The sequence below is a fragment of the Zootoca vivipara genome, chromosome 4 (genome assembly GCF_965207765.1).
Source record: "Zootoca vivipara chromosome 4, rZooViv2.hap1.1, whole genome shotgun sequence".
Taxonomy (NCBI): Eukaryota; Metazoa; Chordata; class Lepidosauria; order Squamata; family Lacertidae; genus Zootoca; species Zootoca vivipara.
The window spans coordinates 53,654,833-53,672,913 of record NC_142587.1 but is presented as its reverse complement, the minus strand read 5'-3'; the positions used below and the strand labels follow the sequence as shown (position 1 = coordinate 53,672,913).

General features: G+C 42.3%; 1 protein-coding gene across 2 annotated transcripts; it reads right to left on the bottom strand.

The window, feature by feature from the left end:
• Positions 1–584: 584 nt before the first annotated feature.
• Positions 585–13,364, bottom strand: CCT8 (chaperonin containing TCP1 subunit 8). 2 transcript variants are annotated; one of them, XM_035116574.3, is made up of 16 exons: positions 13,267–13,364; positions 11,430–11,520; positions 11,069–11,148; positions 10,479–10,628; positions 9,897–10,077; positions 9,477–9,538; positions 8,677–8,814; positions 7,167–7,345; positions 5,588–5,654; positions 5,419–5,506; positions 5,198–5,313; positions 3,929–4,000; positions 3,688–3,852; positions 2,375–2,494; positions 2,001–2,099; positions 585–780 (listed from the first exon to the last, which is right to left on the bottom strand). In XM_035116574.3, the coding sequence occupies exons 1-15, from the start codon at positions 13,324–13,326 to the stop codon at positions 2,007–2,009; spliced, it is 1,662 nt and encodes a 553-aa protein (XP_034972465.1). In that variant the 5' UTR covers positions 13,327–13,364; the 3' UTR covers positions 585–780; positions 2,001–2,006. The 2 variants fall into 2 exon arrangements, with proteins under 2 accessions (XP_034972465.1, XP_034972466.1); XM_035116575.3 differs by lacking the exon at positions 2,001–2,099.
• Between the last annotated feature and the right edge of the window lie 4,717 nt (positions 13,365–18,081).

Sequence of the window (18,081 nt, the reverse complement as noted above, 5' to 3'; positions counted from 1 at the left end):
TTAGTGGGACTGCTTTGAGTATGACTAACATTAGATACAGTCCTCGCTTCCTGTAATATTGACTTGAATAGGATTTATTACCACATTCAGAACAATTCTGCTTAAAATACAGGAACATTTACATCAGGGGTCAGCAAACTTTTTCAGCAGGGGGCCGGTCCACTGTCCATCAGACCTTGTGGGGGGCCCGACTATATTTTGAAGGGGAAAAAAATGAACGAATTCCTATGCCCCACAAATAACCCAGAGATGCATTCTAAATAAAAGGACACATTCTACTCATGTAAAAACATGCTGATTCCCGGACCGTCCCCGGGCCTTAGTTGGGGGACCCTGATTTACATCATGGTAATGAGGAACAACTTCAGTGTGTTGTAGGTTAGGACCTTTCTATTAAGAGCGTATCCTACAGCTAAATACTGGAATTGGACAGGCTATGGCATGTATTCTCTATGCTCAACAGCATTTCTGCAGCAGGGTCTTTAAACTGCAAGGGTGGCTTTCTCCTGTGTATCTCCACAGAGGAGATGGTCAATGGACTTACCTGTGCAGTAATGTTGTGACCCTTTAAATACATGGGAACATTTTTTACTGAAACAGTTTTTATTGAAATGGTACAAGACAAACATAAGTCTCATAATTTAAAGGTGAGTAACACACATGACAAGATACACAACCCCTTAAGTAGTACTCTGAAAGTGTTCAATCACTGTGGTCATCATCCAAGTCCTTCTTTCCTGTTGGTGGTTTGGGGCCACCAGCTGGTTTTGCCATGATGATCTGCAAGCAAAAGTAGTTGTTAGACCTACATTTTTTTACATAGAATGCATTTCAGATGAATTAAGGCAGGGGTCCCCAGACTTACCGGCGTTTGGGCCGGTTCCCACCACGCCGATCGCGGGGCGGGGGAGTGCGCGCATGCGCACGGGCGCTTACTGGCGCGGCAGCGCGCTTCCAGGGTGGAAAAGTGCCGAAAATCCGTTGTGCGCATGCGTATGGGCCTCCCCCGACCCGGAAGCGCACCAGAAATGACCTCTTCCGGGTCGGGAGAGGCCCATACGCATGCGCACAAAGGATTTTCGGCTCTTTTTTCCCGACCCGGAAGAGCGCTGTCGCGCCGTAAGAGCGGGTGGCGGTGGTCGTCGCGAGCCGGATTGGCAGGCCAATTGGGCCGCATCCGGCCCCCGGGCCGTAGTTTGGGGACCCCTGAATTAAGGTATGACAGAATTGATTTGATATGTATCTTTAGCCTCATCTCTTACATACTACCATAATTAGTATTACAGAAAGGTTATGCAATGAAAAATGTATTCAACCCATAAGTCTTGGCCATAGCTCCAGGACTGTTTTTGCTATTGTATAAAATATTGATTAAAATTATGGAACTCACTAACAGGGAAAAGGAAAATCCTCTTGCACATGCGAGTAGCCCTTGGCTGCTCTTCTGCCATCTCAAAAAGCACCCACCTCCTTTGCAGATGTCAGTTGAACAAGATTGCTATACCCACACTGCTAAGCAAAATGGGGATAGCACTGTTGTCATGAGGAATTGTATCCAAGAATCAGTGATTGTCTGCTGTAAGTTTAAATTTCTACAGATACATGCTTAGCATGAATGCCAAAAATGGAAATCGCAGAATGCTCATTTCCTACAGGAGACACACAAAACTTGGGGTGTTTTGGGTGCATTATATGGTGACAAAGTGTTAACGTTCTGTAAAAAAATTCAATAACTTGCAAAATATGCAACATTAGCACACAAATAATGCTTCTAATAGTGTAAACTAAATCATGCGTATTAGTCTATAGAATAATTCTTCAAACCATGTTTTAGGAATATTAACAGTGTTGTGCACCCTTAACTCAAGCGTGTTGTTAAATTGTGATGTAGCCTACACATAAGTGACAGTGGAAGCAAAAATACACTCATCAGCATCAGGCAGAGGAATTCATGCAAAGTCTCGTTCCTTGCCAACATGAGCCATGATACCAAATCTTACTTCACACTACTGTTCAGGTGCATCTTTCCAGTCATCCTTGTCCCAATGTTCTGATGCTTTAGGGGCTTTTGGACCACCTGCTGCTTTTGCCATAATAATCTATAGGAATTTCACACCAAGCACAGAATTCCACCAAGTTTCAGTTTTAAAAATATTTATGTAAGAGTCTGAATAATCCTTTACTGTATGAAACTGATCATTTGAAAACAGAAGCCTACAAGAAGACCACACACTGCCACAACATTAAGTTAGACCTTCAACTTTAACCAAATCATGTGAAGCATACATAACCTAACAATACTCTAGCAGCTTCCATACCGTATTGATTTAGCCTGATACCTGAAGCAATAAAAAAGCCTATTACACCAACTTACCTGATCAACTCTTAGGATAGTTACTGCAGCATTTGTAGCCAGCTTCATCCCCCAGAACTTCCCAAGGTATGTGTCTAATACACCAGCTTCCAACATATCTTTCACAGCTGCAGTTTCAGCCTGTCAAATGTTAGAAAAAGAGTTCAGCGCCTCTTGACTTTCTGAGCAGATACAGGATTACAAGGAGTTCCACTGATGTCAGTAAATGAGTTAAAGGTGCTAAGAATCTGCCCATGGAACAAAACAGACAGCTAGCTGGTATTAATATTGAGTAAGCCCATAGTATTTTGCATTGAAAGAAGAAAACAATATTTCCCTATCTTAAAAAATCTGTAAGCTTTACATTACAAAACAGCTAGAATAGAAAGGTCATTAAAATACCTGTAAAAAGATTAAGAAAACAGGTGGAGGGGTTTTTTTCTTAAGCCTCCCCAATTGGCCCATGAAGCAGTTCTGGCCAAACCTACCAGTCATCCACCTATTTTGTCAGGTGCAAGACAGGTAAAGCTACAGCACAGCCAAATTCAAAAGGAAGAAACGAGTATGCTCTAACTGCATACACACTATGCCTTTAAAGAACATTTCCCTCCTCAAAAAATCCTGGGCATTGTACAGTCCCAATAACTTAAACCACAAAATTATTCAAGGAGAAAATGTGTTTTGCCTGTGCTTTAAAAGTATAGTGTGTATGCAGCCTAAGTGTACTCCAAATTCTTCCTGTTTACAGATGTGTCCATCTAGAGCAGTGGTGGTGAAACTTTTGGAGACCGAGTGCCCAAACTGCAGCCAAAAACCTACTAATTTACCTATTCAAGCTTGTTGCCAACACGGCAATTTAATATGGGATAATAATATACCGTAATAAAATGAGCTGAGGGGCTGCCCTGAGTTGTTGAGCTTTTGGGGGGCATTGCCCATGATTTGGGGGGGTTGCCAAGACTTGCAGAGCTTTTGGGGGGGCAGAGAAGCAGGAATACAGCTGCCTTGCGGAGATGAACTGCCTCTAAGCTGCTGCTGGCGGAGAGGGAGTGGTTTACTCACAAGGAGGCATGGGGGGGGGGAGCGGCTGCCCAATTTGAAAACCCCAAACGCACTGCTGGTGTGATGGCGCATGCCAACAGAGAGGGCTCTGCATGCCCACTCTGGCACCCGTGCCATGGGTTCACCACCACTGATCTAGAGTGATCCAGAATTCCCACCCCACCCGAGAACCTTAGTTAAAGAGTACTGTTCCCTTGCAGTCAGTCTCCTGGGGGTGACATTCCAGAACACTGCTACCACCACAAACATGTTATGCTGGGCATTAGTCTTACCTCAATATCAAACCCAACATTTTTGTTGCCTTCTTGATGTACAGCGTAGAGCTTAGAAATAAGTTCATTAGCCTTAATTCCAGAATTTTCAGCCAGGGCTCGGGGTATAGCTTCAAATGCCTCGGCAAATTTCTTGATAGCATACTGATCAAGACCTGGACAACTCTAAAGACAGAATTGGATTTTAAGTTGCATTATATGGAAACCTAAATTTAGTAAAGATATGAAGTTTGTAGCTTACCTCTCCATATGACGTGATCTGCTTAGCCAACTCTATCTCTGTTGCACCACCACCTGGAATAAGACGCTTATCCTGCAAGAGAGTTGAAGCAACTACTATTTGAAGTCTATTTTAAAATTGATCTCACTCCCTTTATATTTATCAGTATACTGTCTCATATCCCCCTGTCCCAACTAAGACAGGGGGAGGAGACAACATACTGCACCAAACATAAACTAAAAAAAAACAGACTGTGTGTTGTAACCCAAGTTGAAGGAGACAGTAAATAATTATTGTAAATTGCTTTTTTATAGCAGCACATATTTTTTATGAATAAATATGGCCTTGGAGAACAGAATGGTCTACCGGGCTCCAAAAGAACTACAAGCAGGTACTAGGTGAACCTCACTGGGAAGGATATTCCACAACTAGAGTGTCAACACCAAAAAGGCCCTTTCCCAGAGTGGTTACCCAGTTCACTTCATTTTTCTGGCCACACTAAGAGCAGGAACTCCAAAGAGGAAGCTAAAGTTTGAGTAGATAGCGAAGGCAGGCTTACAAACAAATTAATAGTTGAGCCTAAGTTAAGCATGAAGGCTTGAGAGAGGTTTGTTTCAAAAGGTTGCTTATGTAAAATGGACTGTTATATGGGTGCAACGGACTGCATTATTTTATTATTTATATCCTCCCTTTCTAGAAAATTGTGCCTCCCTAGAAAGATGATAACATCATAGTAAGTTAGCATATCCTTCTTACAGGGTAGCAGATGGTAATGACCTTGTGAGGGGATGAACAGGACAGCTGGATCAGGAGCTGGTGACTGGCATTATCCTCACCTGCCACCTTTGCACACCTGGAATTGTTCCCTCAGAGTTAGGAGGTAAATGGCTCAGAGTAGGGAACTGTCAAGCCAGAGAAGATGACAATGACTACTTTATTTGTAGCCTTTGGGGGGCATCTGTCAATTGGACCACTCAATTTCACATACCACCCCCACCCCAAATTTGGCCAACCTGACTTACTGACACATGTATCACTGTAAACTTAAAACCTTAACTTCTCTCACCCTGAACCAGAGAGTGCCACTCTGGTCTACTGGGGGATAGTATATACTATTGTATATTCCAGTATGGTAGCATTTCTGCAACTGCACACAATTAACTTTACATTTTAACAAGCCAGTAAAATAATGCTCCTCTAGATTCCTGCACTGCTGTGGACCTCAGGGTCCCTTCCAACTCTACAATTCTATCATTCTGTACTAACTTCTGTGCATAGCACTTTACTCACCCGTGTGAGTACTTTGAAAGTGTTGACACCATCATCAATTGCTCTTTCTACATCATCCATAAGATTGTCTGTAGAGCCACGAATTACTATTGTAGAAATGGCACCATCTTCTTTTTCTGCAGGAAAATATACCAAGGTTTGACTTGTGAAATCTGACTAAATGTGAAGTTTCTATATGCAATGTATTAAAAATAATGAGTATACTAAAATAATAAACATACCATGTTTAAAGATAACTACTTGTGTTTCCCCAACTTCTGACAAACACACACTGTCACAGTGACCCATTTCTTCTAGATTAGGTGGTGTCTGGGAAGGAAAAAAGAGGATTATGTCTATGCAAAGGAGTAAGTTTTATTTAAGAAAACCTCTGCTGTTCTCTCTACATACCAGTCTGGGGAGGGCTGTGGCACCAACAGTTTTACATAGTCTCCTGAGATCCCACTTAGAATTCAGCCTTTAAGAAAGGAGATAAAATAGTGTTCAGGTGCAATTTTCATAATCTAGAAATTCTTGTTAGTACCAAACTATTTTTTTCCAGGAATGTTCCCTATCAACATTTTACTTCCTACCAAAAACCCTGTCCTAGGGCCTTTAAAAATAAAAATGGATGAGCTCTCTATCTAGAAAATGGGAATTTGTCTTGTATAAACGACAAAGGTGGCGCTGTGGGTTAAACCACAGAGCCTAGGGCTTGCTGATCAGAAGGTCGGCGGTTCGAATCCCTGCGACGGGGTGAGCTCCCGTTGCTCGGTCCCAGCTCCTGCCAACCTAGCAGTTCGAAAGCATGTCAAAGTGCAAGTAGATAAATAGGGAGCGCTACAGCGGGAAGGTAAACTGCGTTTCCGTATGCTGCTCTGGTTCACCAGAAGTGGCTTAGTCATGCTGGCCACATGACCTGGAAGCTGTACGCCGGCTCCCTCGGCCAATAATGTGAGATGAGCACGCAACCCCAGAGTCGGTCACGACTGGACCTAATGGTCAGGGGTCCCTTTACCATTACTTTGTATAAACACTGAAAGCACCAGTCTCTCTTAAGTAATCCAGAACACATTTTTTCTTAAGAATGTAAGTATATAGTGCCTGCAGGATGAGACCAAAGTATACCAAGCCCAGCAGTCTACAATATCCCAGCAGGCACTAGCAGTCCACCAACAGACTGCAGTTTACCATCTGCCTCTCACCACTGTCCTGTTTAGGAACAAGCAGGGACTCTGGTAATGGTTCAAGGACAGTGCCACTCCATCATGTCCTGCTCGGTAACAGCAGCATTAAAGTGCATTTCATTATTGAACTTTGGCACTCTGGAGTAAAAAACATTGACAAATAATTGTACATATGTACCCTGTTTCTCATATTTTAAGACATACCCATAAAATAAGCCATAGCAGGATTTTTAAGCATTCAAGGAATATAAGTCATACCCCGAAAATAAGACATAGTGATAGGCGCAGCAGCAATGCCGGCCGCGGCAGGAGGAGGAGGAGGAAAGAAATAAGACATCCCTTGAAAATAAGCCATAGTGTGTTTTTTGAGGAAAAAATAAATATAAGACGTGTCTTATAATATGAGAAACACGGTACACTATATCATCATCATCCAAACTACCTGAAAACTAAAACCATATTAACTGCACACTGGAAAAGTGTGCATCTGTATAATTCTAAAGAAAATTTGCCACAAATAGTAGCTTGAAGGGGGGACAATTTAAGGGCAAAAATGGTACAAAAGAAAGTGATGAGCTGTTGTGTGCCATGATCCTGACTTGCACGGAGTACTTTCCACCCACTCAGCCCCATCTGTGACTTTGTTCAGAAAGAGAAGAAAACACACACAAGGAGATAATCTTGGTTGAAGTCATAATGTGATGAAACGTATGTACTAATTTACGCTTCAGGAACAAATATGCTATGTATTTCAATTAAATAGGCCAAGAAATGTAAACAATTTACATCTTTGCACCACTTACCTGAGTAACATAATATTATATTTGTTAGCATAATGAAGTGCCATGTCTGCCACTTTTCCTCCTGTAACTACAACATTTGCACCAGCATCAGCAATGCTCTTGACTTGTAACTCCAGTAAGTTTTCCTCTCCTCTGCTAAAATTTGTCAGCTCGGTAGCATTCTTGATGAGTACAGTTCCCTGCAATTATAAAGCATATTCCGCATCATTTTCTTCTTCAACTCCAAGTATGTTTTAAAACAATTAACCTGAAAAACAGGCAATTCCAGAAACGGCAGCTATCACAGAACCATGTTCTAAGTAATGCATATATAGATCAACAGCAACATGTGTCTCCAGGATCTCTAAAGAGTTTAGCAGACTTCAAGGACCAAGCTGCTGAAGAAGCTAGAAAAGGTGATTTATGAATCATGGACATGGTGTTTTTCACAAGGGTTGCTTGGGGAGCATTCCCAATGAACCAATGTCAGGTATGTTCATCTAAAGCAGGGGTCCCCAGACTTACCGGCGTTTGGGCCGGTTCCCACCGCGCCGATCGCGCTGCGGGCCGGAGGGCGGGGGAGCGCGCGCCTGCGCACGGGCGCTTACTGGCGCGGCGGCGCGCTTCCAGGGTGGGAAAAGCGCCAAAAATCCGTTGTGCACATGTGCGTGGGCCTCCCCCGACCCGGAAGTGCACCAGAAATGACTTCTTCCGGGTCGGGAGAGGCCCATACGCATGCGCACAAAGGATTTTCGGCGCTTTTTTCCCAACCCGGAAGAGCGCTGCCGCGCTGCGCACCGTAAGAGCGGGCGGCAGCGGCGGTCGTCGTGGGCCGGATTGGCAGGCTAATTGGGCCGCATCCGGCCCCCGGGCCGTAGTCTGGGGACCCCTGATCTAAAGTGTCTAACATGGAAGGACTTCAGATCCTTAAGAACCTAGTATCACTGAACAAATGTTTACTGAATCATAGACATATAGGACAGACACTCCATGAAAGGACTGCCTGCTGAAATCCCAGCCCAGATATAATCAGCCAAAAATTTGTAATCATTTTACTTACTTACACGCACACACCATTCTTCTGGCATAACTGGAGAATATGCAACAAGAGATCCCTCCATTTGCCCAAGTTTTCCATGGAAGGCAAGAAAGGGATCCCTCACATTGTGCTGGGCATCCAGGGGCAACAAGTCACTGCAAAGTTGTGACTGCTTCCCACTGACAGTTTTGTGGATCCCTGCCTTAACACAGAACAGACTGCATTTGAAAAGGGCTGCAGCTATTTATCTAGTTGCAGCACCACTTTTTACAGTCACAATAATAGGACTGTCCCTCTCTGTACTAACCAAGGTTTTGCCATATCGGCCCGTGAGCAGAACTGCACAAAAGAAGATAGCTCTCGGCCTGGTTCACCATGCAATTGCAGACACAGAAAGGATCACCTTGAGAAAATAAGCAACTACTGTGTATATGTATGGACATACTGCTACTTCCTACCTATTCAATACTTCCAAAGGGTGGGAAACCATACCTTAGTTTCTGTTATCATACCATCAAAAGGGCAAGAATACACAGCTATTTTGGCATCTTTGACAGAAGTAACATCACCTTCAGTTTCTCTTTTAAAAACCATGCCATGCAAAACTGTAGAAGCACAAATGCCAGAACCCTGAAAAGAACAGATTATAATTACTATTCTATCCAAGTTAAGCCACTGAAATCACACTGAGTTGGATCTAGACTGTCATACTTGGGAGTAGATTTCAATGATTTTTAGAAACATACTGCTAAGTCTGGATACAACTAATTTTTTACTTTAATTAATGTGCTATTTAATATGAAAGCATACCTGAACTCTGATTCTATCTGCTTAGGAACAGTTAAATTGCTACAATTTAAAGCATTTGTTTTATCATTCTTATGTTTCTATTTCCACACAGCAAATGATTCCCTACTCTAGCTCTTGCCCAATCTCCCCCACTGATATTTGAAGAGAAATACTAATTAACTTATTGAAGAGAAATTCATTATCTTATTGACTGAAAACCAGAACTCTTTTCTGCAAAATCTACCTAAGAATTTCAGAATCAGTGTGTATAAATGTATCCATATCTACATATGAAGTCTCTAATCTCCCTGGAAAACTGGATAGGAACAGTGTCTGCTAAAAATCCACAGGTGGTATTTTTTTACACCCTCTCCTGTTTTTGGCCCCAATTAAAGTTCAGAGAGAACTGCTTTTCTGAAAACTCCAAGGTTATCAGAACTAAAGCTGCAACCCTTAAACATAGTGACCAGAAGGCAAGTTCCAGTGAAACAAGAATGACTTACTATTATCTTGCACACTCTGATGTTGTCAACATTAAAGTGGCCTGACTCGGGAAGAACAGAGACTGTGGGAGAGTACAAAATGAAAAGTAACATGTTTTTAGGAAGCATTGTTAAGATAGCTAGTCATCTAATTTAGTTATTTTATTAATTACATGCCACAGAATCTGTTGGAATGGCGCCAGTGACAATATTATGCTTTATAACATGAACAAGTAAGTGTTACTCTGTTTTAGACACTGTTGCAGCTTGACAAGAGCTGCTCAGGAAAATACTGTACTCAACTGAAAAACAACATCCAACAAGAAATTAAGAGAAGTGACTTTCACTACAAAAAACAAGCTTGAAACGAACATGAAAATATTTAAGGTATCAAAAACAAAATACTACTGTTTAAATAAAAAAATATTGACATATACTTACCACATGCCTGAGCAATAAGCTTAGTAAGAAATATTTCACTGCCACATTGTTTACTCATTATTGAAGTTTGCAGCAAAGATGCCACTTCTTCAACATCCCGAAGATTTTTTGCAGAGCAGCACACTAGATCAGGAAGTATCTCTAAGGCTTTCTTCAAAGCTTTTTCATAGCCTTCAATCACCTAAAATTAAAGACACTAGCATGTCTGTACTGTAATGCATAAGTTGTTAAAAGTTCAAAGTCAGTTTGATATCTTAAGCTCACGAAGGGTTGGATTCAGACTTCCCAGGAATAAAACTCTGCCAACTGGACACTTCCACAAGCAGAAGCAGGTAAAGTGACCAGTTCTCCCCCTGAAGTCCCATTCCACACAAAAAGAGCCATTTTATTTAGACAGGCACATCTGAATCCAACCCAATCTCCACAATAAACTATAAGCAACTCTGTGTAAGGCAAAATAGGACACAAGTAGGAATGGAAAAATTAAGAAGATAAACAAGAGACTGAGTTTTATACACAATTATTCAAAGATCCTAGAATGCTAATTTGAACAGCAATAATCTGAACAAAATAAAAGATTACCTCTGAAACAGAAAGTCCCATTCTTAGAAGTTCCTCTGCATGTTCTAGGAGGGCTCCAGCAAACACAAGAACAAAATTTGTTCCATCACCAACTTCTTGCTCTTGCATGTGAGAAGCCAAGACAATCATTTTTGCAGCTGGATGTTGAACCTGTTCAAGATTTTATATCAGAGAACACTATTAAGCACATTTGTGTATATTCAGTAAGTAATAGCATGCTTCAATATGTTTTACGCTGCATTACAAATTCAAAACATTTAACTAATTCAGTGCACCTAAATCTTATTATGCAGCAACAGTCATTAAAGCACCTACGTGAAATAGCAAAACTTTGGCATAATTAACAAGTTCTTTATACAATCTTAGCAGCACACATTTCTTATAATCATTCTAATTCAACCCTGATGTACCCATCCCATACACCCCACCCCAAAGGTGTCTTTGGACCCCTTCACAGGGAAACAACACAAGCCTAGAAAAGCTTAGGTTGTAACAGATAGCATACACAATGTTTCTCCATAAATAATCCCCATGTACAAGTCAACATATCCTTAGCAGACCATGAATGAATAAGGCAGGATGGAATTTACCTCCAACTCTCTTAGGATGGTAGCAGCATCATTAGTAACAAAAAGCTTCTCCAAGTGATTGATAACCATTTTGTTCATCCCTTAAAAACAAAAACAAAGAATACCTCAAATATGTGAATGACAATTTAATATAACTAGACAGTGTGGGTCATTATAGGGTCCATAATAACATACTTCTATAAAATATGAATTAGTTCCAGGATTTAATTCCATCTAATTCTCCAAACAAATCATGGCATTGGCTCCTGGGTTTATCAACAAACAAAAACAACATAAGCTGTATTTCTTAATACATACTACATAGTCACCCTGAATTCCTCTTTTTAAGGTTATAATTTATGAATATTTTAAAAAGTCTCACCATTTGGTCCATAGGCTGTGCGAGTTGTTTGAGCAAGCTCTTTACATGCCTGAATATTTCGAAATACAGCTTCTTCTAATCCTGAATAATGCTACATACAAAAAACAAAGTATTTTAAATTAAAGTACATGAAAAAGTATAATATAGTAGCGAGAGAATTATGTGGGCACAGAATAGACAATAATTGCATGACTAGGTTAAAAATGTTGATGACTATGTGTAGATGCCAGGGCGATAGCCCCCAGGACTCTAGAGCTATTTGCAGACATTGGCTGTGCATTTAAAAATCACAGGTCTAGAATCATACAAGTGAGATATAAAAACAAAGACTCATGATGCTATATCAGGGGTCTGCAAACCTTTTCAGCAGGGGGCCGGTCCACTGTCCCTCAGACCTTGTGGGGGGCCGGACTATGTTTTTAGGGGGGGTGAACGAATTCCTATGCCCTACAAATAACTCAGAGATGCATTTTAAATAAAAGGACACATTATATTCATGTAAAAACATGCTGATTCCCGGACCGTCCACAGGCCGGATTTAGAAGGCAACTGGGCCGGATCTGGCCTCCGGGCATTAGTTTGCCTACCCGTGTTCTATTATCAAATACAGGCTTGCAGAGGGTTACTCGCCATCTTTAAGAAAAGGCAATGAACACTGAGTTGAGCCAGTCCTCCACTGTGCCTACAAACTACTGCCCACCAAGTTGTAATCCTGAAGTGGCACACAGGCCAACTGAACAGTCAAACATTTTAAGAATGCCACTGTACACTTGGAGGCTTATTTTTGTTTGTTTGATTGATTAAAGTGTCATTTGTTATCAAGGGCAGAAAAAAGAAGAGCTTGGCCACATAGCCCTACACCTAGCCCTACGCAAACATCTCCAAACAGGAATAGATGGAAACATCACTGTCACTGTCAACATGTCAAACTAGGCCCCAGCTTCAAAGATTCACTCAGTCATAAAACTCATATACTATAAAACTCTTACTATAAACACAAGTAAAACACCAAGTACAGGATGTGAAAGCTCCTGGATCCTTTCCACATAGGTGACCTACAATGGAAGTACATGGACCATGCAGTCACGAGTTATGTACAGTTGAGCTGCAGGGGTGTCTGAAGCCAACCATTCCCACTCCTCCTCCACCACAGCTGCGAAGTTCAGGGTGGCAGGAGGAAATGCAGCACCCTGTCGTACTCTTGAGCCTACGGCCATGGAGGTGGAACAACGCTCAGAAGAGTGAACACAGGAAGCTGCACAAAGCATCCCTGACATGAATTTGAAAGGAAGGTGGCAAGTCAAGCAGCAATGCAGCAGCTGCCTTCACTCTGGGCCGGATCTGCTTCAGAATCGGAACCTAGCAACTCCCTTGAATGAAAACGTCCGCAGCCGGCCGCGAACTTGGCGCGTGCCCCTCACGTCAGCAAACGCAAAAAGACGTCACCGTCACCCACCCCTCTCCGGCGCGCGAGCCCCCTAGTTGCTAGGCAGCAGGCGCGCCAATGAGTGCGGCGAGAGAGACGTCAGGTGACATAGAAGGTGCCTGAATGAAATCTTAGGGCGTGTCCGTTGTAACAGAAAGTAGTCACTGGCCACCCTTCAGTAAGCGGGGGTTGGAGGAGGGAAGCACGTTAATTCTTCAGGCGACTATTAACCGCCAGTGAGCACGCGCCAAGCTAACGGGCTTCCAGTCCACGGGAGATGGGGCCCAGTAGCCCCGCCTCCTTAGAAGCCTAGCTTCTGGAACCTTCTGCGTTCCTTCGCCGCCACGCTCGCGTTTCTCTCTCTCTCTCTCTCTCTCTCTCTCACACACACACACACATAAAATCACCCACCTTCGCTCCGTCTTTCAGCATCTGGGCGAAGCCCGGGGCCTTCGGAACGTGCATCGCCATCTCTGCGAGCTCTTGAGCCACACGCGGCCGCGCACACAAGAAAAGGAAGAGACGCCGAGGCTTAGTGGCGGCGCGCGCAGCTCCCGCTTCACACGCAAGCGCAGAAGAAAAAGAGGAGGCGACTCAAGGAAATGGCTGCTGGGAGCAGAAGGCGGGAGGGATGGAGCATGCGCAGCTGGAGGTCCGCGTCAGTTTCCCTTCCCGACTCCGAAGGCTGTTTCCCCTCTGCATTGCCGTGGAGCGGCGCCAAAGGCCCGCTTGTTCTTCTCCCTCCTAGCCTCTGCCGAATGTTTTCGGCTCCCTAATATTAAACGCATTGTGTCGAAGTAGATCGTTTCTGAACCAGATTTGATTTTTCCCCCTGGCTTGAATCCAAACTACGTGACTTGCACTCATGTCCCATTGAAATCAATAGGAGGAATGAGTCATCATTTAGTTCTCATTTATTTCAGTGGGGCTTAGGCTGCAACTCCGAACCCACTTACTTGGAAGTAAGCGCTATTTAATTCAGTGGGACTTCTGAATAGATACCAGTGGGACTTCTGAATAGAGCCAGCTGGGATCCAGCCCTGTAGCTTCTTGGGACCAGATAGAAATTTGTGTCCCTTAATTATTTCTTTCAAGTTACAGGTAGGTAGTCGTGTTGGTCTGACGTAGTCGAAACAAAATAAATAAATTCCTTCGTGCATGCACACGAAAGCTCATACCAAAATAAAAACTTAGTTGGTCTTTAAGGTGCTGCTGGAAGGAATTTATTTATTTCAAGTCATTTATACACTGTCCTTTAGCCAAAAAGGATATCAGAATAACAGGACATCATTACTGAAGGCGGCCCCTGCCCTCAGCCTTGCAAGATGTGGCACATGAGGAAGGAAAAAGAAACGAGAGTGAAGATTGTTCTGTTCAGCAAGATAAAAAGCACTGATGGAACTATTGCCATCCAATTGCACTGCATTCCTTCCTGACGCATGGAAAGAATAGAGGAAGGAAATGGACATTTATTTCTATAAATACTTCAGCTTAGTTATTGCAGAGCAGGGGAAGCAAAAGCGCTAAAAGCTCCATCTTGAGGAGGGATTTGAATCCTAGATTAATTGAGAGGCAGCAAGGAAAAAGCCTGGAATTATTTCAGGCGGCAGGAAACCCTTGGAAAGCTGAGCATAGTGGTGTTAAATGAGCAAAAGTCACAGGAACAAGTGTGTCAGATTATGAAAGTGAAGAGATGGGGGAGACAAGGCCATGGTGGCTTTGGAAGTTAAAGGATGACTGCTTTAAGCAGTCAAGCAAGAGCAGAAGCCTGTGCAGGGGAGGGGCTTAAGGAGGGCTCAACCTCTGGTCAGAGAAATCAGTGCTAGGTACCGGTAGATGTGAGTGGGCAACAGAATACCAGAGAGAGAAATGCTGTTACGGTAAATATCCAGACATGTAATTTTAAAAAAGCAGATATCCGGACATGTACAAATCGGCATGTATTATAATCTGCTTTTAGTTTTAACTCTTGATTTTAAAAGTATTTTGAACAATAAAATTCCCGTTTTTAATTATGTCATATTACAATTTTAATACAGTACAGTCATTGTTTTATTTTTTGTAAACCTCTTAGTTTTATTTGCAATCAAGATGTATATACATTTGTTAAATAAAAAAAATGCATAGACAAGGTGAGAGATGACCCAGGGACAGACCAGAATTTTCACTAAGAGTCAAAAGAGGAATGTCCATATTTTTGTAAAAGGGAAAATACTGTAACATGAATTATTGCTTATTTTCCATTTAGTACCTCATGTTCAAACACAATAGTAAAGGCTACTCTGCTGGCTACCATAGAGGGTTCAATTTGCCATTTAAATTATCTAGTGTCTTTTTAACCCCGCATCCAGCCAAGGTATTTGTCAGTACAGGTATACCAGTAGTAATATGAAATAAATTGATACTCAAGCAGCCACAAGGGGGCAAACTTCCATTTATTTATACAGTACAGTACTGTATAGGCCAGTGATGGCGAACCTTTTAGAGATTGAGTGCCCAAACTGCAACCCAGAACCATAGCTGCCAAGTTTTCCCTTTTCTCACGAGGAAGCCTATTCAGCATAATGGAAAATCCCTTAAAAAAAGGGATAACTTGGCAGCTATGCCCAGAACCCACTTATTTATCGCAAAGTGCCAACACAGCAATTTAACCTGTATATCTCATTTGTTCTGTGTGTTTCAAGTTTCTTCTTTATGACTGCTGTTGTAATAAATAATCATTCATAAAAGTTATTGCTTTGCATTACATTCTTCATTAAATTATCTTTCCATTGAGATATAATTTTGTTATAACTCAGTGCTTTTTTCCTAAAAATAAAAAGTTTAGGGTTGCTGCTTGCACAGGAACAGAAGCTGGATCAGGACTGCTCAGTTGGGGGGTTCATGGCTGCATGGGAGAGGTTTAAAGGAGCCCCCACCTCCACATCAGATCCCCTGCAACCCCGTGAAGGTAGCCAGGCTGAATAGTTGCCGGGGTTGGGAGGGGGGGGCAACCTGAAAGCTGCATCTGAGAGCCCCTGCACCACCTGAAGGCTGCCAGGTGCTCCTCAGCTGATCTGCCCGATCCTGCTCCTGCGTGACGCCTCCGCTCCACTTCTGAGTGCCTTTTCAGTGCCATAGGTTTGCCACCACTGTTATAGCCCTTTCTGCATTACCATGTTGGGGCAGCATCATAAAGTGCTGTAGAAGGAAATAATGACTCACACTTATCTTTTGCACCATGCTTTCTGGGCACAGGTCTGTGATTTCCTGGAAAAGCAGGGACCTGTGCCTAGAAAATGCAGAGGAAAATTAGTGTGGATCAGCCCAGAGTGAGGTTTATGCTACATGAGAATATGATTCTTCCTTCTACATTTGTTTAAAAAACAAAAACAAAGCTTGAAGCAACCTAGGCAGGCTGCACCTGAGCAGAAGAATGGTGGTGGAGAGAATGTGATTTCCTCTCGGGAAGCAAAATAGGAGGGGAAGAGGTGGGGAAGAATATGTACAGGTTAAACAAAAAAGTTTAACCTGTACGTATTCTTTTTTCCCCACTGCCCATAAAGAAACATACAAGGTGTGACCGGAAAGTAGGGTGAATCACCCTTGTATGTGATAATGGGAACTGCCGGATTCATGGACACACGTGGGAAGTGTTCGTCCGTGTCTCGGCTAACATATGCGAATGTGTCTCGGCATTTGTTGACGCCTATGTTCATGCGGTAGCGTTTAGTAGCTGTTAATAATGCAGTGTGTTAATTGGAAATGGAACAGAGTGCCAATATGAAATTCTGTTTCAAATTGTTTGGTTTTTTGTTTGTTTGTTTTTAAAAAAATTGTTTAGTGTTTTTTTAAATTTTTGTTTAATTGTTTAATTTAAACCCAAACAGACAGCCTGTGAATCTGAATGAATTATTTGCTCTCCCAGAATTCTTTGTTTTCCTGCCTCCATCACGTGAAGAGAATGATACCGAACCATTCAGGTCATCACCAACCTAATAAATCTGTGCTTCAGGTAAGACCAATTGTCCTTTCTATACCCATTAAAATGTGTTTGGGTGAGGGGGAGGGGGTTATTGATTTGTTCCTGTTCTTGTTTTTATTATGTATTTTGCGATGTTTGATGTTGTATTTTTATGTTGTGAACTACCCTGAGATAGATACCTCTGAACTACAGATGAAGAACTACTTATTTATTTAATAAGTCAGTTATAAAAAGTAGAGCTGTATTTTGGTTCATGTATTGTTTTTGAAAAAGTGCAAATTAGGTAAGGTTGCCAAATTTCTCCCCCTTCCTACTTTCTTTTTAAAATTATTATTTTGTGCTTTTCCAGTGTTCTGATTACACTTCATGTTTTCCTGTCGTACATTGTTTCTACCGTATACAGACTTCCCAACCCAACACTCTGAGGCCTTTCCCCCCATTCCTATTTGCATGCCGCAGAAAAACCCTCCCCTACCTCTTGAAGTACAACTGTTTGAAATATTGGCAATTTCTACTTTTGTTGTGGTAGGGGTAGGGAATGGGGCTCCCAGAAAGTAGCAGATTGAAAAGACTTTTGGGAAGAGAGTGGCCTGAAAATGATCCTGGTCAATAACAGAAAAGTGACTTTACAAGGAAAACATGCGTGTTGGCAAGAACAGTCTCAGGCCGAGTGAGATGCGTTGGGTTTTGGAGCCTTGCTTCAGCTGGTCTTTCTGAGATTTGGGGTAAGGTGTCATCAGTCTGCTGGTGATATCCAGCTCTATTTCTCTGTAACATCTGAATCAGGGGAGGCTATGGAAGCCATGGACTGGGGCCTGGACTCAGTGGTGGTCTGGATGAGAGCCAAAAAACTGACTCTGAATCCTGGCCACATGGAGGCTATGTGGTTGAGCCCTGATAATCCTTTAGGTTAAGAGTTGGTTTTATGTTTACACATACGTTCATTTCCCCTATCATTACACAATAAAAACTAAAAGCAAAGACAGACAGAAAAATAATGCTTTCTATTCAGCTCAGTACATAACACTTTCATATTCTGAGGAGCAAGAATATGAAACAAAAGCAGCTCAGTGGCTTTGAGCACACAGGATTCAAATGAACAGTGTTAGGGTTAGAGCAGGTATCAGTGTAGACTTGCTCCTCCATCTGTGTCAGTTTTTTTTTTTTAATATATAAAAAAATTGTCCCTTCCTCCCCTGTCAAATGTTCCTGAAAGCAATAGTGAAAATTAGCAGTGATGAAAATGCCGGGAGCCACTTGCA

Coding starts and splice junctions, on each gene's coding strand:
- CCT8 (XM_035116574.3), bottom strand. CDS start 13,326: ATGGCGATGCACGTTCCGAAGGCCCCGGGCTTCGCCCAGATGCTGAAA. Junction 10,078..10,478: donor TGGGACTTTCTGTTTCAGAG/GTAATCTTTTAT, acceptor CTTTAATTTTAG/GTGATTGAAGGCTATGAAAA. Junction 9,539..9,896: donor GCTTATTGCTCAGGCATGTG/GTAAGTATATGT, acceptor ACTCTCCCACAG/TCTCTGTTCTTCCCGAGTCA.